The sequence below is a fragment of the Monopterus albus genome, unplaced genomic scaffold (assembly GCF_001952655.1).
Source record: "Monopterus albus unplaced genomic scaffold, M_albus_1.0 scaffold159.1, whole genome shotgun sequence".
In the NCBI taxonomy this organism is placed as follows: Eukaryota; Metazoa; Chordata; class Actinopteri; order Synbranchiformes; family Synbranchidae; genus Monopterus; species Monopterus albus.
Window position 1 is genome coordinate 695,742 of NW_018128039.1, and position 22,678 is coordinate 718,419.

General features: G+C 41.0%; 1 protein-coding gene across 7 annotated transcripts in view; it reads right to left on the reverse strand.

Moving 5' to 3' along the window:
- The window catches only part of sgcd (sarcoglycan, delta (dystrophin-associated glycoprotein)), a 241,934-nt gene that overhangs the window by 74,154 nt on the left and 145,102 nt on the right, over window positions 1-22,678 (reverse strand). For all 7 annotated transcript variants that reach the window (XM_020615170.1, XM_020615172.1, XM_020615174.1 and 4 more), the window contains one exon: window positions 14,054-14,239. In XM_020615170.1, coding sequence (XP_020470826.1) covers window positions 14,054-14,239 — 186 coding nt within the window. The remainder of the gene's footprint in view (window positions 1-14,053; window positions 14,240-22,678) is intronic.

Sequence of the window (22,678 nt, forward strand, 5' to 3'; positions counted from 1 at the left end):
GTTTCTCTAATATATTTTTTCATATGTCTGTAAAGTGTAGGCAATGCATGAAAAATATACCTGGCAGCTACTTTCCTTTCAGTTTAGTCCGCTGGGATCTTTGGTGTATTGTATGCGCATTCTCACAGCGTTATCGCTGTCCAATTCCCCGTCTGAAAAAAGTTGGTGAGAATGGCTGGAAGTTGTTGGCTTTATCTGCCACCCCTGTGGTTTGATCTCTGCCTTATGGTGCTTTACTGGATGGAGAGAGGTCATGAATAAACACAGTGCCACACAGCAGTCACAGAGAGATGCCATCTTCCACACACATACACAGACACACAACACACACACACACACGCACACACACAGACACACACAGAAAGTCTAAAATGTAAGAGCAAACCGATTTGGATGGGCTCTGAAGGCCTGAGGTCTTTGACAATGTTTTTCACTATTTAAAATGACAGGGCCTGATGAGCTCAACATTTAGATGTCATGAAAACTACAGCGCTATTCCAGTTCTAACAAAATCTGGGCTTCTGCACCTCATAATTATTTGTTATTACTGGCCAAATGGTTGATGAATTATATAACGTAGAGGCCAAGGTGATGTCTCCATATTCTTTGCCTTCTTTAACTAACAGTTCAAACCTGAAGCTACTGAATTCACAATGATATAAAATAGAGAAAAGCAACAAATTCTCAGAGGGGAACAGAAAACATTTGGCATGTTTGCTTGATAAATGACTGACAGTCAATTATCAAAATAGCTGTCAATTGATTTCCTGACAAACAACTAATGAATATATTGGTCAGTCAGTCCAGTGCCGCTGCAGGTTAATAAAACATGCCAGTATTTAGAGAGAAAACCTTATTTCTGAGTTAGGAGGTGACATTGTGGCTGTTAGGAGGTCCACCAGACTGGAAGGTTAGGTTTAGGTACAGAAACAAACATGGTTTAGCTGGGAGATAGAAGTTACAAGTACAGTTACAAATGGTTATTTAGTTAAGCTTGTTTCACCAGGGTTTTCCGTCCAAGTCAAGCCTCTAATGTTTCTAAAGGAATATCTCTGATTTCCCTATGTTTTCTTTATGGATGACAACTCCCTGGTCATTTTTAAAACATGAAAAATGAATGAGCCCGACGTCCAGGTTAAGATCAGAGATGACAGAGATTAAACTAAGTTAGGTGTGTCCTGTGAATGGGTTTCTGTACTAGGGTTGATAAGAACGCCTACAATGGGGCTTGTATCATCTGTGAAGGCTGACAGGCAGACAGGAGGTAAAAGGTCGCCGACAGCTGCATGACTGTCAAACATACTGTCTGTCATTTGTAGCCACATTTTTCAGACACTCTGAGCATGGTGGTCTGTTTCTGAAGAGGCAGAAATAGACCAAGATGATTTCATCCCAAACATATATTGAACCTGAGCACTTGCACATTTTGTCACCGACTTAGATGCTTGAGTTCCTTCTGACAGGACCACCTGATGTGTGAAGAACAAACACCGCACAGTCCTCCCTGCTAGTCTGGACATAATAGCAGCCTGATCAGTCAATGCCCCAGCATTGATCATCACAGCAGGTCAAAAAACAGACAGTGTTTATCTGTATGAAACAAGACAGCTCTGACAGGGGTCCTCTTCATGACTGCCTCAACGGACAGAAGTTCCTCAGGGCACCAAGCTTTCAAACCTTTTTAATCTCAATCAGAGCTTGTTTGCTGAAAAGAGCTGCTGGAAACAAATTGCATGCCACAGAACAATAGAGTTAATAAGTCTTAAAACCAAAACTGGAACCTTAATGTGGCTACAAAGACCCACAGAGCCGCACAGCTGGTGATAATCCCATGTGGGTTCAACACAGCGAGCAACCTTTCATATCACAATGACTTTAGATTAAATCTTAAACGCTTTACCATTGGCAAAAAAAGTCAGAAAGTCTGAATATACTGGGACAGAGTGGGTCCTCTATTGTGGTTTCTCTGGTCTTCTTCTTCTGCGGTTTCATCCTTGTTAATTTAAAGGGCTAAAACTAAAGGAGACAGCAGTGGGACTATCCTCCCATTAAGAGCAAAGCTACAGAGCTGTGGAGGGCTCTGGGAATCCAACAGCACATCAAAGAAACTCTGCCCGTCCCCCGTTCTCTGCTCTTCTGCTCTTTGTACATCTTTAAGTGTCTTTAGACTCACTTACTGGCCCCTCTGGTATAATCTCACACTTTTCTGACTCAGTCTTTCTTTCATCCCCTGCTTTTCCAAGTTCTCTCTCCTTTTTGTCCCATCTCTAATTCAAGCCTTTGCCTCCTCTTCTTCTGCACTTCTTCTTTGTGAAAAAAAGATCATTAATCAACAGATTCCTTTTGTCCAAAAGTGCCATCAGGTTCCCAGAGGTCTGAGAAGTAAAACGGCTGAGGCTTACCTCATCAGCAAGCTAAAAATATGCTGTGTAAAGCTTGTTTCTTGAAAGACAGCTCCTCAGGAGGAAAGCTGATACAACCCTGACCATCACCTTGGAAGCATAAAGCCAAACAGGAAGTGTGTAACCCGCTGAAACAGAGTGCAATAACAGAGAGGAAATGGGGTCAGAGATCATCAGCCATGGGTTTTGAGTTTTGTCTCCATAGTTTGAGCTGATGATGTTGATCCATGAAAATGGATGCCCTTCCACTTGGTGTAGTTGAGACCATTTCTCTACCTGGTAATGATGACACAGAGCCTATTCTTACTATTAGCAAGTGATTCATTTATCAGTGTTATTTACTGTAGGGAGCTGTGGTCACTTGGGTCAATTTTGATGCATCGATTGAAGAAATCGTTTATTTAAGAGCTGTTATTTTAATAAGCTGAATTACAGCAACCTCTATAGCAGCATCCATGTTGTTCCCACTTTCTGTCATTACAGACACTGGCAGCAGAAGATGACGCCCCTGTTATCATGCCCGCAAAGTGCTAAACCTCTCAGCTGTTTTTCTAATCAGGGAAACAACCCAGAGTGAGAACAACACCAGACCTTGGTGAATCACTGGAGGCATTACTTTATTATGGAGGGTATAATTGCAAAGAGACAAGAATAGTTAAAGGAATTATGAGAAAAAAGTGGAAAGATTTGAGCTTAAGCTTTGAAAAATAATGAAATGTGTCGAATCTGTGTGTTGTACTGTGTTTAAATGTTATGCCATGAGGCAAGTCTTTGGAAACGATTTTCACATTTTATTGGAATATATTTTCCAGTAAACAGGAATGTAACAGTTTAATTCTAGTCATAAAGTCATAACGGTGCCCCCACACTGCTTCTGCACTTTTAAAATTTCATATGTAATGCAGGGCTTTGTATTATGACTTGATTATATTTTGGAATTTATGTCCTGCTGGAACAACAACAGTTTAATGGAAACTTTGTGTGGAAAATTACAGTCACCCATCAGCCTAATTACCCTGACACTCGGCAGCAGAAAGTCTACAGGTCTCCATTTAGTTTATTGCATTCTGTCTTTCATTAACCCCCTCCTGACTGTTTGCTTGTGGGCGCTGACATTCAGGAACAAAATGAAATATTTTCACAGCTACATTTCCGCGAGCTGCCCGACCGTTCTTTGTCATTTCCGCGTGTCCCTGTGTCGTTATCTCTTCATTTTTGTAATTATGCATTTTGCTGGACATCTTGCGGCGAGCTAATTTTCCCACTGGAGACTATAAAATCCTGAAGTTGAGCTTTATTAATCATCCCCTGAATGCCGGGTTCATGAAGTTAGCAGACTCTGTCTCAAATGTAATTAGTGTCTTTGGCTGTACTCCGTCTCACAGTTCCAAAGTGCACTGCATGCCTTTTGTCTCGTGCTCATTATTCTTTTCATTCAGCTAAAATGAATTGCAAGCGAACGGTGAAAACAGCCTGCTGACAGGCTTGGGTATCCTTCTTTCTCTCCATTTCTCTCTTGGCTCCTTCTTCTGTTTCTCTCCATTGACCTTTCAGTAAAGGCTGCTCGAGGTACTGAGGTTTAATTGTCCCCGATGAGAGCCAGTAACTCCGATCTCATCAGCAGCACTGAATTTAATGTCGATAGCAACCAATTCTGAATTCTGTCAGCCAGTGGTGAGAATGGGCTGCTTGGATGCAGCCTGGGAGTAATTCATGAGGGAAGAAGCTGGATGTGAATGAGGAAGATGGCCGGAGCCTTGACCCCAACTGCTTTTAATCTGGTTCACTTAAATTTGTTTCCAGAGCCGAGACTCTACTTTTTTAAACTGCCTTTATTTGTCCTGTTGTGGCCATCATTTCTTTCTAACACAACTGTTTTCTCACCGTCACTGTGTCTGACCTTAAAGAATGATCAACTAGTGCATCTGATACTTTTTTGACTGGATTGTTTAGATATTAAAATAAAATCATTAAAAAGTTTCACCACAAATTCCCAGAGCATCAACTTGTTGGCTTGTCCAAAATACTCATAAAACATTCATATTTGAGAATGTTTGATGTTTCTAATAATGAACTGCTACGGTTTTAACTGAAATTAGTGGTGATTGATTTTTTGCTTAAAGCTAACTAAACCCGCATACTGTGCTGTAATGAGCACTGATTCAAAGTGTTTGACAACCTGAGCATTACACACTACAGCAGTTAACGTTCCACTATCCCTGATTCAGGATCAGTTAGACAGTTCATGCCTTGTGAAAACATATAACTGGGGCCATAGTCAGTATTATCATGATATCACAAACCAGTGCTACAGACGGTTAAAATGTTCTTTTTTTAACTTCAGTCAAAAGGAGTGATCCACATCGCCACCAACTATCTTCCCCTCCCTCTTCATCTTCTCTTTGTTTGACTTAACCACCCCCTTTTCGATGAGTGAAACCTCTGAAAAAGATTATCAGGGTTGCTCAGAGGAAGGCAGGCTGCAATCACAGGGAAAATTACTGCTCTGCCTCCAACAAGCCACAGCACAGGCAGGGATGTTAACTACTGAGATTCTTCAGATGCATTATGACTGAAAAGGGAAATTGGTCTCATATTGTAGCTCATCATTTCCCCCCCACACACACAAAAATAGATATAATTGCACGTTTTCATGAGAAAACAGGTCAGACTCAAAAAGCTGAAGAATTCAAAGCCACACATGTTGGAAAAATGCTGCCTCCTGGGAGTCATCGGAAAAAAATACATGATCTTATACTTGAGACGACTTAATGGCGGACCACTTCAGCTGTCCATAAAATGTAATGTAGCAGCGTATTTCCCTGAAAAATGTCCCATTTTGGATTCAAACCTCTATGTTGTTTCTATAAAAAAAAATCGTACTGAGTTCAAATCTCTATTTTCCTGCTGTTTTTGGATGTAGTACCTGTTTTGTATCATTCTTATAGTCCATCATGCAGTGTACCAGTCCACATCTGATATATGCAAAAAATACTACAAATGTCAGCACTGACACAAAACGATGAAATATGAACTTACTGCTCACTACAGAGTAAACTGCTGTGTCTGTTAGGTAGGGTGCTGACAGTGCTGGGGTGCAGGGAGAAAAGAAACAATGCTAATAGTTTGCATCCAGGACGCCTTGTCACCCAGAGGTTAATAGAACATGACACCATTTTAAGGCTGACTGAAGACTCTCCAGCTGCCACTATGCTACATCGGCTCAAATCACTCCATCCCATAAAGCACCACAACAACAAGCACCGCGGCTCTTAATATGACAGGTCACATTTAGCTCAGCACTCGGTGTGTGTCTGTCTGTGAGAGAAACAGACTGACACAGTTGTGTGCGTGTGTTTCTCTCTAAGCCATACCTATGAGTGGCGCTGCCCTGTCAGACTGCAGAGGAAGGTAGCCATCTCTGTAGGGCTGAGGTCATCTCGTGGCCCCACTGCTGATATAGTGCACCATGCCAAAGCTTATTATATCAGAGTGTGGGTCATCGCATAAAGGAAAGGTAATAGTTCAAGTCCTGTTTCATACAGGCTTCGTCCTCTAGTTACTGGTATCGATTTCTTCCCTGGTAACTGAAGACTTAATCTAAGCATTTGTACTACGTGCTTTTCATCTCAGTCCACAGCAAAGTTGCTCTTTTCTCTTTCTCTTGTTTCTCAGTGATGCTCTCAGAAAATATTTGTGGCATTTGTCTGTGTCCATTTTGTCAGACTAGCTACATTACAGACATTAAGCAGCTTTGAGTAGGAAATCTTATCTGGACAAAATCTTATCTTATCCTAATCCGGATAAAAAGCTTCGTATGTGATCCCATTATCAGACTTAATCCTCCTCCACCAACTGTATTTTCAGCCCAGAGGCTCTAATGAGACTCAGGACAAACTGACACCATAAGCCCGCTCTTTGCCCCTCCCATCACGTCCTGTCTCCTAGCAGTGATGTAAACTACGGATTCCTAGTTGGGACAAACCGTACCAAATGCAGCCTCTGGTCTGAAGCTAGCATTAGCTGGCTAACATGTAGGTCCTTGGAGACTTTCAACACAAAAAATGTAGTTTTGCATTCTGCAGTGATAACTTTGGTCTGTCCCATCTGACAGAAGTTAGAAATCAAACTTTAACCACAGCTCCTCAAACAATGGCCATTTTAAATAGTGTTTCAATAGTTTCAATCCTTTACCTTTCAGTGCAATTTCCAAAAGGGTTTCTGAGATACTGGATGAATAAGAGAACACATTTCCTTGATTTGGGTGGGGGCAGAAATCTCACAACCTGGACAAATAAAATCAAACCTCTGAAGCTAGATACCTGTTGAATCAACCCCTGAACTACCTGAATGCCAAGCAAATCATCACCTCCCAGACTGAAAATCCAGCCTTGCTTATTTTGTCTTCCTCAGCATGTCCCACTTCAAATTCAGAGACTTCACTGTGACCTTGCCAAATTGTTTTTTTTTTTTTTTGCCGAAATCTGTATTCAACAAACCAGCAAACAGGAATAAAGAACATCTGGCAGTGAGCTGCTGGAGAGTTGGTGAGTGCTGGTGGTTTGGCTGAAGAGGGGAAGGTCAGGTTAGCACTGTGAGCCCAGAGGGGCAGAGCTGTCAGCAGGCCCCCTCTGGGAACAAGGGGAGGTGGACGCATTTAGTTCAACGGCCTAATGTGAAGCTGCTGCAAATCTCCTCCTGTGGACTTCAGCTCTGTCTCCCAGGAGCAGTGATCCATATCACACAGTTACAACAGTTCACCTCACTTCACTTTAGGTACAGGCTCCAGTGGGGATAGCAGGTACAGAAAGTGGAGAGCGTGTTGTGTGGGTTTTTTATCCCTCCGTCCCCTTCATTAATCTCCTCCTGGCAGCAGGGACCAGCTCACCATCTCTGCAGCAGCAAACTAAACTCCTATCTGGCAGCATTATGGCATTTTGTACATAGAGTACAACAAATGTCTGACAGTGCAGGTAAAGTCTCTTAAATGTTTTAAATTAAAGTTCTATGTTCATTTTTTCTGCTACAACTGTTCTCTGTGCATTTGACTGCTTTCTCTTTGCGATGAAATGAGGTTCATTTTCTATCCTAATTTATTCTAAAAGGCTTTGGACTTTGAAATGTTTTGAAGTATTTGAAGTATCTGGGTTTGATATACATGACTGAAAGTGTCTGGATATGTTTGTATTGTGACCAAATATTGTGCTTTTCCTGTTTGTGTTTTTTACACTAGTTCTGAAACTGTTTCCTTTAGAGACAACTACAACAAATATTCCAGACCAAGGCGCTCCTTATTTTTTACAAACTTCATGTAAAAAGCAGTTTCCTGCAGCAGCAGCATGTGATATAGAAAAATCTGGCTGTTGTTTGTACATCTCAACTTGCATTTTCATATCGTTACAGATACTGTTACACCTGTTACTATAGAATATAAAAACATCAAAACACACATGAAATGTACATGCAGCCCAGCAACTGTTACAGTCATTTGTTTTATGCCAGTTACATCAGTTCTGATACCTGTAATTACTTTGGGAGACAATATATCGACTGTGTTTTGTTTGTGATTCCCTACATTCACAGGCAGACCTTGCCTTGTTTGAGACTGCCTCATCCACTGGGATAAAATACTTTGGCCTCACTGGGCAGTGTCGAACCATTAAAACACGATGTACCAAAATGAGGCAAAGACGACTTGTCAACTGAAGTGAGACACGCTTTACTGGAAGTGTTTTCAAACAGTATCCTCAGATTTACAGAGAAAAGGCTTTAGCGTCTGGTTACCTTTACCGAGAGCAGCACACAGCCATAAGCTTTTATGTGGGCTACCTCGTGCACGAGACAGTCCCAAACTGGGCTGGAAGGTGGACCCATCATCAACTGGCTGGAACAGGGAACAAACGATTCCTGAGAGAGGATGTTAGTTTTGACTTTCTGTATTTTCTGGTCCAGACTTGGACACATGAGGTCCAGCTAATCAACAGGAAGGCTGACACACCAATGCTACCAGCATTAAAATATCTCCATTACATCAGCCCCACAAACCCCCCTGCTGCAGGCCTGACTGGCAAACATGCCCTGGCTGGGGGCAACAAATACATCACCCCCCCCCCCTTTTTTTTTTTTACTGTAATCTGTCTCAATCTGAGAGCCCCCAGCTGTCTCTGGTGCCGCAACATGTCTATTTAACATGATTGGAAGCTGGAAATGCAGCTGTACGAGCTATAGATCTCTGGAGACAGAAGCAGTGAGTAATACACCTACAGACACACACACAAGAGCAGAAAACACATTTACTGTATACACACCTGCCTGTCAAACAGCAGACGCACTAACATTCACAGTCACATACTGTACACACAGATCAAAGTCGGCTGAAGAACTGAAGACTGGTTGAAGCAGTAGATCTCACAGACAAACACATCATTATATCCCACAGCCGTTTCACATCCTTTCCAGTACAGGACATTTCTGAGGCCCCCTCAGGAGGTTGGTGCTGGAAAACAATCAGTTTTTGAGTTTTTGGTCTTGTTATCTGATGTAGTTTTAGGGCCGATGCAGGCCAGCCATCAAAGACCAGGGGCCACAGGGGACAGCAGCTGCACTGACACCGCTGTGTTTGTTTGACAGCTTAATTAAAAACGTGAAGTGGGTGGAATAAAAGTAGCTTCTCCTAATTAATCACTTTCCTAATTGGGGGCATTTTAATTCATCATTCTACATTAATGAAAATTCCTTTGGCTATTAATGACTTTTCCACCAGGAGTTCATTTAGTTTCTGACCCTGAAGCCCACCTGCAGGTTCTTATTACTATTAGATTTAAAAGAATCACTTCATTTACTATATAAATGTTTATCATACTCTCACTCTGCCATATGTTGTATAGTATGTGAGAACCAATATGTTTGCTAGCACAGCCAAGCACTGTTAGTAAGTTTCCTAGACCTACTGTAAATAATCATTTCACAAAGAAAAAGTTCTCATTATAATCTTGTATTAAAGAATGTTGGTGCCACTACTGTAATATTGCCAGTGTTAGTACAGTGTGTTGTTTGCAACATTTAAAAGCAGGAAGGCAGAATCTGATTTGAATGCACATTTCTGATCAGATAATAATAGCACTGCAATGAGTCTTTTCATTTTCAAATTAACCTGCTGATTATTCTCTCCAACATCCATGAGTCTGTGGTAGAAAACTGAAAAATGTCCATCCTGTCCCTGTCTCTCCAAGTCCAAGGTCATGTCTACAAATGTCTTTCGTTGTCAGAACCACAGTCCAAAATCCAGTGAAGCTGAACCACAGCAAGCCGAAACATTCTGGTTGTGCTTTTTTAAAGGTAGGGTGAGCACAGTAAAACACATGACACCACAGAGGCAGGCAACAGTGTTCCAGTAGAAGGAGGGCTCTAATAATCAAGTCAATTTTTATTTATTTAGCCCAATATCACAAATTTATTGCAATTGACACTCAGTCCTTAGACCTTTGAATAGAATAATGAAAAATCCCCCCCAAAACCCTTTAAGAGTTAAAATAAATGGAGGAACTCTCAGGAAGAGAGGAGGGGTCCTTCTTCCAGGACAGACGGACATACAGAACTGAGCAGGAGTGAAGAGATTATGCCACACTCACAATTCTGATTAGAAAAAGTGAGGTTGCCTTAAAAAAAAAAAAAAAAAAATACCAGTAAGCAACCTCTACTGTTGGCTCCTACATAATAATCCTCCTGCATTCTCAAAGCATCTGTGATGATACATTCAGGACTCAATATGTAATGCAAGCTAGTGTGTTACAGCATGAATCACACTTTATACCTAAACCTTTACGAATAAAAAAGTGCATTTATAAGCATATCTTTTTTGCAGTGAGTGGGTTTGTCTGCACTCACAGCTTTTAAAAGCATGTGCTTTGTGGATACGACTTATTAATATATTTGTACATGTGCTTGTTTGTGCGCTCCGTGTGTGCTGCACAGTATTCAACAATTATACAGGTATCTACTTATGCGCTGTTGACCTGCTTAATGCAGGCTTTTGAAGAACCATTTGCAGAGCAGAGAACTTGACACACATTTACATAATAGCTCAACATCTGAGAGGAGAGCACGGCCCCAGATGGAGAAAATGGCGCGCTGGAGATAATGTGTGTGACCATGTTTGTTTCTGGTCTAATAACCTGCAACAGTACAAAGACAGACAGATGCAGTTATCCCCATAAAGGGACTCTGTTTGTGTTTGTGCTGCCACACTGTGGGTCTGACAGCAAGAGTGTGGCGTTGGTTTTTGTTTGGGTACATTTAGGCTACAACATTTTTTGTTATTAGTTGTAGTTATTTAGTTATTAGTTAGTTTTTTTTTTGTTTTTTGAACCAAAACAAAATTGTGGCTCTTGATCAAGGTCTGAATGAGATGAGACAGGTTTTGCTTAGAGACATTTACTGTAAGTAGGACAGATGTGTGTTAATGTTAAATTCATACTAGGCCTGATATTCAAAAGTTTTGAAATCCAAGTACATTCACACATCCTGAACAGACACACACTGTTCACACATACACGCTGAGACTGCAGTGAGACAGTGAAGGCATTTTAGAAAGGTGGTCCACTGAACCCTGAAATGTGAGTTGACCTCTCTCAGGTCCAGAACAGCTGATCAGAGTCAGGTTAATTAACTCTGTGGTGACTTGCTCAGAGTTAAGCATGAGTGTGATGAATTTAAAAAGGCATCATCAATAGATCTCCAATATTATGATTCACAATGACGGGCAAATACAGAGCAGGCCGCCATTTTAATTCAGAGGAGCTGCAAATAATGTGTGACATTAGTGAGCAGTTGTGAAAGAACCTGAGTTGGAGTGAGGAGAAAGTCAACAAATTAACATTGGTACATTTTATTCTAGCCCATTGGATTTCTTTAATGGATAATAAAGTGCTGGATTCCCACGTTTCTTATTTAGAAAAATATATTTATTCTGCTGTAACCTGAAGGGGACAGAATGTGTTGGTGTCTTACAATGAGCAGAACATGTCAGAACATCACACTGGACAAAACATGAGTCTATCATTTCTTGGTTTGCATTGACTTTCATTTCTTCTCCTTCAAACTTCCCTATCACATCAGATTTATTTATTTTTATTCCATAAGGTAGGCAAGTTAAAAAACATTGTAACAGTCTGGGTACAGCTCAGAATCTGAGAAACTGCTCTGATTTAGGTAGATCTCATATTAAAGTGCTTCTGTAACAGACCTCACGTATTATTCACAACAGCAGCCATGTGCACGTGTTTATATGCACTACATATTTGTGTGTCGCGTTTGGCTGTGTGTGCATTTGACTCATCACAGGCTCAGTGTTCAGTACCTAAACAGAGAGAGAGAGATAGACGGAGGGTGAAACAGACAGGTTAAACCAGACAAGGACAGACAGAAATAAAAGAAAAATGAAAGGAGGGAGCGGTGAAAGAAAGAAGAGGTGGAGCCAGACTCAGTTTGAGCTCATCTCACATGGGTTCAGAAAAACACCAGTGCTTCAGACATGAATACAACATCATTATTATGCACATGCTGTGACGTAGTAGCCCCAGAATTCGAGACTATTCTCCTGTAAAATACAAGAGTATACTTCATTTGTCCCAGTGGGTTATTACCACAAAATGTAACATGTCATAGTTCAGCAACATCTAGCCACTGTATTAATGATGACACGAGTCCAGTATCAGTGTGGCTTGTGTTATTCAAGGTTTTTTTTTTCCTAAATGTAACCAAGTAGTTTTTGAAGATTTGGTTCACTTGGACTAAGTGCACCCCAGGCACTAAATACAGTGCCTAAATAAAGTTTTCTGTGTGGCAAAGCATAATTAAATCGTGATGGTTTCATAGTCATAGTATCATACAGTATGTATAACAGTTTCAAAGATGACGGAGCAGTAGTAGTAGATATAGCATCATATTTATAGCTGTTTCCATGACAACAAAAGTCCTTAAAGATTGGTAGTGCGAAGTACGCTGGTGTTAATGTTGGCAGTATTATTGCAATTCCTCCCACACCCATCGGAGCGCTCTTTAGTTTGGCCCCAACCTACATATAGGTTGGAGGTCTTGTTTATTCTACTCTTCTGTTGCACATTAATTAACTGATTAAACTGACTTACCCCCCTGTTCAAATGGATGAAAGTTGCATATGGACAAAACAAATGCACACACTGCAAACTCACATACTCACGATATTCTAGAGAGAAGACAGGCCAACATTATTTGTTTAGGCTGGTGATAAGCTTCACTTGTGATCGACAGTTTGGAGTTTTCACATATTACCAAGATGCATAAACGACCTTAATTTCAATCAGATACTTTTGTTTAGTCTGTTTTTATGTATTTTAGAGGCAGCATTTTAATTTTGTTCTTTTTTGTGCAGCATTATGTAAAATCTTCAGTACGATTATGAATTAAATCCTTGGTTAGGTTTTTCATCTGTGCTGATGGCGAAGCAGATTATTTCATTTATGTGTAGATGAACCTACACAAATTTTCACGCATCTTTAAAGGCATGATGGGCCTGCGGATTGTCTAGCAAAGAAAAAGAGTGTCAACAACAGAAACTAAAAGGTCGCCAACACAAAAGAGAAAAGAACAAGACACTGCTGATTAGATGTGATCTGTGGGACGTGCAGTGAAAAAAAAAATCTCCAGCAAAGATAACCAAGCATCAAAAATTGAGACAAGACATGAAAAATGCTTAATTGAATCTATTCTGTGTCATTAAAAAGGTTCATAACTCAGTTGTTCAGCTCCAAGCAATTATTTTGGTCTGAATCAGCAGCAGGGACAGTTCAGTGGAGAGACAGGGTGACAGCTTCAGAGAGACAGCTTTAGGTTTTCCCTCAGATTTGGTTCACTTGGACTAAGTGCATCCCAGACAGAGTCTTTACAAGACTAAGGCAAGCAGCAGAGGATGAGTAAAGCTGGGAAGCAGAGTTGTAGGTGTTGTAAATGGTGGCAGGAAGTCAACATCTCCAGCTTTCAACATGTTTCATGACTCTGACTAATACACAACTGTTCTCCACATGGTTTCCACTTTTGAAAAGAGGGAGTGAATAAAAAAAAAGCTACAGTGGCTAAAATGTTCAAGAAAATAACTGATCATAAGCACTGATTTTAAGATAATACCTTCCTAAAAAACAGCCACGACGCCAAAGCTGCATTTCTACTGTCAGAACCTAACTAATGGTACGTCTTAACCATCCCCCGGCATAACTTTGAGGGCTGACACGGACCATCCTACTTTGCTTTTCCACTGTATTTTGCACTGTGGCAGTCCCTGTTTAGAGGGGGTAGGGGCTGTGCTCATCCAAAGGTGGCAGAGGGCGGTGGAAACAAATGCAGAACCTGTGACGAACATTACTTGGCTCCACACGTTTCGGTAGGTTCCTATAAAGGAACGAGGTTGCCATCTGTCAAACCTTCTACAAAAGCAGTCAGACGTGCTTCATCTCCAGTCAACATTCACCCGCCACAGAAACCAATGTGCAAGCATTTGAACACAAACAAAATGCAATGTGTGAAACAGTGGCAAACCTTCACCGACAGCCACAGTTCATCCGTACAAACACACACTTAGATCTTGTGGCAAACAAACATAAAAGAAGGATACTTACTATGGTGAAGTTCATGACCTTAAGGATCCAGATAGTTAGTGCCAAGTTGATCAGGATCAGGATCATCAGCAGCAGGACGAAGAAGTAAAGGCAGCGTTTCCTCCAGCCGTATATTCCCACTTTGTACACTTGGGGTTTCTCTGAACTCTGGACATTGTTCCTATGAGTGCACTGTTCTTGGGTCATCTGTGAGGAGACAGAGAAGGAGGAACAAATGATTATGCCTGAGGGCAATGTGTTGACTTTGGTGTCTTTCACACATGTACATACATTGATTTTGGCCACTTTTTGGCAACAAAACAAGCAACAAAACATTTTAACTTATTAAAGTTGTCATGATGAACATGTGAAAGCTGGTCATCCAGGAGACACAGGTCAACCTTTTCTTTCAAGACTTTATTTTTTTTTATTTTTTATATAACAAGTTAACGTGGACTTATTCAACTAGAGCAGACAAGACTTCATAAAAAAATATCTGAAAAATGTAGACAAGCTTGCATGAGTTTGATACAGCAGTGCAAGTTGATGCAAGTCTGCACACAGAAATAGCAACCACTACCGAGGGCCCTAATTTGAGGATCCACAGCGTCCATGTTCATCTTGGTAGTTTGACAATGGGGAAAAACGGTTCGAGCGCTCGTGCAAGTAGCAAAAGGGTTGTACTTGATCTCCTGTTAAAGTGGCGGTGTGATTTGTGCATAACATGCAATTATCCAATCAGCGTGTAACCTCACATCCCCTTTAAGATACGTGCGAGTTTGAGAGTTTGGCAGATTGCTAGCATACTGGTGGACTTGCCAGGTTGGACGTCTGTAAGATTTTCCACTGGGGAAATGGATCTGCTAATCAAAATGGTATTTATTATAAATACATACATATTGATTTGCACAACACCCAATAAACACAGTCATCTTGATATTTTTTTAAGTTCCAGGGTATAACAAGCAGAGTGCTCGACCACAGACCTGGTTTTTGCTGATCAGTGCCACAGTCACTTTGTGCGCCCTCATATTACCAGCACACCCAAAATTTATATGGACACACCCCATTTTCATCCAGACACATCCGCCGGCGAAAAGTTGACAGACTAAAACGGCAGTTGCGCAGATAGGAAACTGGGAAACACAGATGCGTTATCTATGCCGGGTGCCATGTGTTTGTTGTAAGATAGGGCCCCAGAGTGACAGTGATATTGGTGGGATGGATTTGACAGTCAGTACTGACTGGTCAGGGCAAAGTAAACCAACACATGTTTTAATGTCTTAATTCTTGATATGGAGATGTTGAAGGCTGCACTGCCTGAACTGCTTCAGTCTCTTTCTTTGTGGCCTGGTTGTTATGTATTCAGCAAATACTTTGGGCTTCCATCACTGAGACTTGCTCAGAGATTTGTGATGGAAGTGCAGAGCCTCTACACAGAAAATGACAGTAAGAGATAAGATGGGGTGCATGAACATTAGCACAAACAACATGCCACTGCAACAGTGTCTGCGGAGCCCCTGACCAGCTACTCAGTTCTGGCACGATGAAAGCAATCCCACTGACTGATTGGCCTGTAAGCGGTCTGTAACTCCATTATACCCCCTCTGCCCCACTGATGTGTAGATAGTGGCGATTAATGATGATTCTAATTTTCTGCCTGTAAAGATGAAGAGGTATTGTTCACTTCAACCGCCATAATAACAGCCTAATAACTCTGTGGAAAAATACAATTTACTGTCCTCTGTGCTTTGGGGCCCGTGCCTAAGACCACCACAGCCAATTGTTTTTGACAAGCACAGACATTACCCTCTAAGCGAAACAAATGGCACAAGACAGGGCCAGGGTGAGAAAGTGCTGAAAGCTACAGAGGAGAGGCCAAAGCACCAGTCAGCAAAAGCAGGGTGGTCTTATTGTGTGCAGCTGGATTTTCATTTCTGTTTGAGGCATTTATTTGTGATGTCTAGGTTGATAAAGAAAAGAGAAATCAGTGCTATGAGAGTAAACAAAGCTAAAAAAAAGGCATCCCCACTACTTGTTTCTGCTTTTCTGGCTCTGACACACTCTGTTTAACTTGGCTGTTTTATTCAGCACCAATAATAATCTTGAAAATACTAGCAAACTTATAGTATATGTTACCTTGTATTCAAAGTCAACATTCTGGAGACTGTCCTGTAAAATTGGACTCCTTTGTGCCAGCTGATTATTACAATCAATAGTTAGGTGCTATAATTTAGTAACTTCCAGTGATTATAGAAATTATGTCACAAGCAGAGGAGCAAGTAAGGTGACACATTTTTACAGAGCCAAAAAATCCATGTTAGGAGGAGTCTAGCTACAGTAGGTACACAACGTACCAGCCTTTCCTCCAGTAGAACAGGGTTCAGGTCCAGTGTGTTTTTCAAGTAGTTTTTGTTCCTAAACCTAACCAAGACATTTAGATGGCTAATGAAACCAAGACAGTTTCATGTTTATGACCGTTTCCATGACAAAAAAGTCCATAAAGCTTGCCGGTGCAACTTACTGTATGTTATCGTTAATGTTGCAAATCTGCCCGGCAACATGGTGGAGCTACTTCAGGAGAGGGAGGGGACAAACAACCACATGGGTCATACAGGATGGAGGACTTGACATTTTGTGTTTTGTGGCCATGTTTAAGGAAAGCTGATAGAAGGAATGAATGAGCTCAATACATGTAAATGTTTATATTTCAAAACATTTCCTTCTAGGATACCTTGTCATGCTGGGCAAGAAGAAAAAGTAATCCTTTAAATCTCATTTTGAGAATTAAAGACCTGAATTTGGACATGTTGCTGAGCTGCTTTGGAGTCTCTAGGTTAACAACAGGGTGTTTTGGGAGAAGACCACAACGACCAAAGTTTGGAGCTTAATCCATCTATGATGAAATGACATGTTCATACAAATGCAAAAGGCCAGCATGACACTGGTGCTAGAGGAAAGGTCTGGTGCAGCAAATTATCCTCTCTGGACTCTGAATATTTACACCCGATTTCATTGCAAACTGCTGTGGAGATCATCTCAAACTGGATAAAAGTGGAGAAAAGCATCCTCCCTACTGAACAAATCCTGGACTAAGTTCAATATGTTGTTTCATAATCACACATCCCTCACAAGTATGTGCGACTGCTCTTTCAGTCTAACAGCAGCACCAGCTTGTTCAAGCTAAGAGCTTTGTTCAGATGTTTCAAATACAAACATGGACACAATGACACGCAGCTGTATGAGCCAAAAGTAACTCTCTCTAAGGCTGTTTGATCGACTACTGGGAAACATCCCCATAGAGAGCTGCAGCCTGTGAGTGGGGATTAATAACGTGTCTGATTGTGCATCACACAGTCTGCTGTTTCTATCTGCAAGCACCTGCCACAGCACAGACCTTCCAAATATGGCTGAGTCGTGGCAGACACACTGTGTTCACCCTGGAACAAACCATCGTCCGGTCCTGTGTGAACAGGATACAGATCAACTGACAAGGCTGCTCGGACATTTGCTTACACCAAGAAGCACGGTTATGAAAAATCGCACACAAGATACAAAGTCTGACACATTTCCTCCCTCTAGATTTGTTTTTGTCCCCCTCTGGTGTGACAGGCTCCGATAACTGACCCTGAAACTGATATGGAACTAAAACTTCAAAATGAAACAGATCATGTCAGTAAGATTTGGTTTGGCTGGTGAAAAACGAAAAAGTCATGCAACATTAAAGTCTTGAGACAGTTTTGGAGAAAAGTATTTAATAAACAGTGATCAAACCCCAAGCCTAGTAAACACCTTGGGACTGGGTAGTATTTATGTTTTTAATCGCACTGCTACTGAGGCAGTCTAATTTCTTGCGGTTTTTGTTTACTGGAATAATTACTGTACATCTGTAACCAACAGCACTAGTATTCAAACAGGACAGAAGTCAGTATGCCAGTCAATACACTGCAACGAGAACAGTTTTAATTCAGAAATACAGTAAAGTTACAGTGCAATAAAAATCTCTGTTGGGCTTTTGTGCCGTCATGCAGTTTCACCGACCAATCAGTTTGCTTTTCTGCAGGCTACACGATGCACTGTTGGAATCTGTGACTTCGTGTCTGCTCACAAACTGATGGTCTTAAGCCTTTGCAATGTATATAAACATCCAGGAAATGCTTCATGTCAGCATTCATGTCTATACTATGGAAACTAGAGTTATAGCTTCATTTATATATAAAGATACAGTAGGTGTCAGTCTCTGTACTGTATTTCTTTTTTGGAAGTAAGCATGGACTGAAAAAGCAATATTTTAAGTTGTACAGTATCAGAATGCAGGGACAGTACCTTAATAAACACAGAAGGAACTCGAATCAAAAACCCAAACAAGCACAAATGGATAGTTTTCAGTATTTGCAAATGTGCTCCCTGCTTGATTTGGTCTCTCATTTCTACACATATCCAACATGCACCCCTCACAGAGTGTATCACAAATCAGCTGCAGTAATGAAATATAACTCCTCTCTCTTCTGTGCGACACACTCACAGCCCATGCATAAAGAGTGCTGATAGCTACCCAATAAGCTCTTAGGCTACAGGCTGGCTGAGAAAAGAAATTGGTGCCTGGTTACAAGCTAAATAATGGCCACTCTCATAAGATTGGAGGTGTGTGTGCTAAGAAAGTTGAGCTAAAGAGAAGGGGAGGAAGAAAATAAGTGGCAAATTGGAGGCAAATCAAATCATTGGCCTTTGAGTCTTTTTCTCTCCAATGCCGCTGTCCAGCGGTGCCTTCTGTTCAGCCAGCGATTCATTCAGAAAGGCTGAAGAAAACCAGCGATCCACAGACAAAGTCTGTCTCTGATTAGAGAAAGAAATGAGGTTTTACAAAATGTTATTGGTTATTCTTGCTGCCAAATAGCCAGGCAGCTCCCCATTATGACTTTTATGGGCAACATGTGGATTGGTACCAGGACCTGGCGGCTGCTGCCAGTGGATACGCCATTACTGGGGCTCATGTGCCTCCCAAAGTATGAATGCACAAAATGGCTAACACCCAGAGGCAGTTTATTGGCTGCTGCAATGTGTGGGCAGACAGGCATGCAGAGAAATGAATCTGCTGACTGAAAGGTTAGCTATACAGTAAATACTGCCTATGCACTATATGGACAAAAGTATTGGGACGCCTGACCACTACACCGACAGGGGTGTTAATGACACTGCATTCAAATACATAGACTTTACTATGGAGCTGGTCCCCCCTTTGCACTTATAACAGCTTCCACTCTTCTTGGAAGGATTTCCACAAAGTTTTGCAGCATTTCTGTGGGAATTTGTGCCCATTCTCTATGTTGTTTTGGAGTACACTTTGGAGTATTTACCACACTTACTAAACAAAGGGTTTTATTCTGAAGTGCTCCTTATTAACACTGAGGCCCCGTTCCCAACACAGCGCTCCACTGTCGTGTGCTGCTTGCTGGTCCGTTACGGGTGAGACGAGTGAGGTTAATATTTACACTAAACTTTGTAATGTAACTTTGTGGTCCAACCCCTCAGGACCTGACAAAGCTGCTTTTCAGTCATTAAACAAGAAAGAGAAAAGAATAAGAGAACAACTAGTTTTGCTGGTTAATTCTGGTGCACAGATGTGAAACCAGGCCTTGGGCCAAGCTTGACTGGAGAGCACAATAAATAGTTAAACAACTGAATATCTTTGGTCTTTTTTCTTTTCTTTTTAATCTGCTACAAATGTGAAAGTGATTTTTTTCTCCTTTCTGTTTTCTAAGAGATTTAGCATGCTTGTCAGCAGCATTGCTGAGCACACCATTAGGATAATTTGGAAAAGCCTGTGGCTGAGCTGAATTGTCGAGTTACAGTGAGAAGAGACAAGCCACGTCTTTTTTTTTTTTTTTTTATGCGAGTGTTAAAATCATTTCATAACACACTTTGTGCAATGAAAATAGTCTGGAGGTTAACAAAGCTTGCTTCTGAGTCCCAGTTTTATCAAGGAGCAGTGGGGGCGGTGGAAATAATGTACTGTCACAATATCTGAAATGTAGATCTTTTTCAACTTAAATGCTGCTTTATTGCAACTTGAATCTTATTCCTATAGAGTTGCCTTTCTTTGTACAGTATAGGTTAAGATAGGATCTTGAGGTTATCATGAGGTCACTCACATCCTAGTATTCCAGCTCACGGTGCATCACGGTGCTGCCAGTATTGGTGTATTTTAAAACCCAAATCCTTCTGTATCCCTTATCAAATCTGATTAAGACGTTTGATAGTTTACAAAGAAATAGCTTTATTTCACTCACTAGAGCAACAAAACAAATTTAAACTACTTCATGTTACAAACTATATAATTATGATTCCAGCTTTTTCTTTCCATTTTAATAACTGCTCATTTTAATTGTGATTACAATTTGGCAGACAGCCTGACACTGCTGACACTAAAAGAAACCACAGTAATTAGTGACCAGACCAAACCGTGGACATTCTGCTGAGCTGAAGGGCTGCAGTTTCCATCCTCACTGTGACTGTGCTTAGTCTTGCCTCATCATCTGTGCTACAGGTCACACTAACACCAGCGTTAGGCTGAGACCAGCACTTGTCCTTCTCCTATTATCAATAATAATAATACAAGCTCTTAATTTAACATGTTAAATGCTCTGTACATCCAGAGAGCCCAGAGAGTTTAAACAAAACAGAGAATGACAGGTTTGATAAAGGATTCATTTGGATATGACGCTTCACTAATATGGGTATTTTGCCAACTTGCAAGTCAGCTATCAGAACCCATGGGGTTTGTTTACAACCTGTCATGTTTCTCACCCATCATATTTCTTTGTAGACTGATCTAATTCCTTGTCACACGAGTAGGCAGACCTGCACCGACTGATCAGTCCTTCTCAAGTGTCCCCCCTTTGTTGTTACTTGGTTGTCTGTTCAGTTTTTTTTTTTTATTTCACACTGCCTTAAAAGATTTCCAGGAATTACTGTGAGGGTAAAATGTCCTGAGTTGCACTCTTCGTTACTATCATGAGCCCATTGTGATGGTTTTTGTTCACTGCGCTCTTATCTGCACAGTTTCTCTGCATGCGGGTTATTCAAGTTCAATTTATGGAGGTATTACCGTTGGAAATCCTTGTTCCTAATGTAGAACAAATACAGACTGTAGCGCAGGAAGCAGGCACAAAAATGCATCTTTGATTAATCTGAACTGCCTTTGTTGTAATTAATTTCCCTGAACATAGTAATTAAAAGACAGCGTGGTGACATAAGAAAAGTGCTACTGAAACACTTGGTTTAGAGGCAAAAAACCTTGAGTCACCTTTCAAAATGAGACCACCTCTTTCTGCCTGTAAGTCCATAGTTATCATGACTCCCAAGGCACCCAACTAGAATTACATGAGATTTGAATAACACATTAAATGTCAGAATCAACAAAACATCTGTTGAAAATGAAACATAAATAGTGGTATGTAGCCTTGCAATTTTATCTGCCACAGTGAAGCAGAGGAAGTGATTTCATTTCTGGTGATTACATGACTGAACAATAACAATGAGCGTTTTTCCTCCTCTTTTTTTAGCTAGCTGCAGACTAAAGGGGTAGCACTATCACTTGGTCAGGTTAGTCTGATATATCATGACAACTACTGGATGGACTGCCATAAAATGTAGAACATTCGTGGTCCCAGAGGTTGAATCCCATACTGATATTAGTGATGGCCTAGACTTTCTTCTAGTACTGCGGTTTCATAGTCGCTATGCACATTCATTTCTCCTCAGCATGAATACTTTTTTGATCCCTTAATCAGGTAAGATTTTTAATTTGTCCAATACTTTTTCTTATGACACATTACTTGCAAAACAAACATAATCCAGGAGCCTCTACTGGATGTTGTACTGCCAACAACAAAGCTCTGCCATGTAGCAAAGTCAGTAGAATGACTGCAGACTCCCAGTCTTGCTGAATGCTGTGAGAGGAACTTCCATTTATCTTCACTGTATTGTGGCAGAGGCAGATGTCTTTGCAGCAGCATCTCTGCTTCTCAGTGAATACTACCAAAACGATACATGTTTTGCAATCTTCTCATGTACTGTACATATGGGCCAATGCAGACAAAAATGTATGATGTGGATTTTAAACATGTGAAAATGTCCATATACAGTAAGCAAATGCACATTCAGAACTGTGTGTCAGACCCACTTGGAGTGCACATATCAGCATTTCCGTCCTCACTGTGACTATGCTTAGTCTTGCCTCATCATCTGTGCTACAGGTCACACTAACACCAGCGTATGTGAAAATGTCCATGTACAGTAAGCAAATGCACATTCAGAACTGTGTGTCAGACCCACTTGGAGTGCACATATCAGGGATATGATTCTGTAGGGCAGGTCTTCTAAATTATGCTTAACTATAGCGACATCGGTGTCCAATTTTTGCAGAAATATGTCCTCTGGCATGTTTCATTCAAGCCACACAGGGCAGATTCTCATCACAGACCCGACTATTTCAGTGCTAGGCCTGCAAACCCTGAGGCACTGCTTCACAAGTATATTTAACTTGATCTTTAATGCCACCAGAGCTAACAGGCTCTCTGTTGGCATGGCTTTATTACCCACTAAAAGGTTTAATCATAGTCTGGATTTAAAGCATACAGAGCC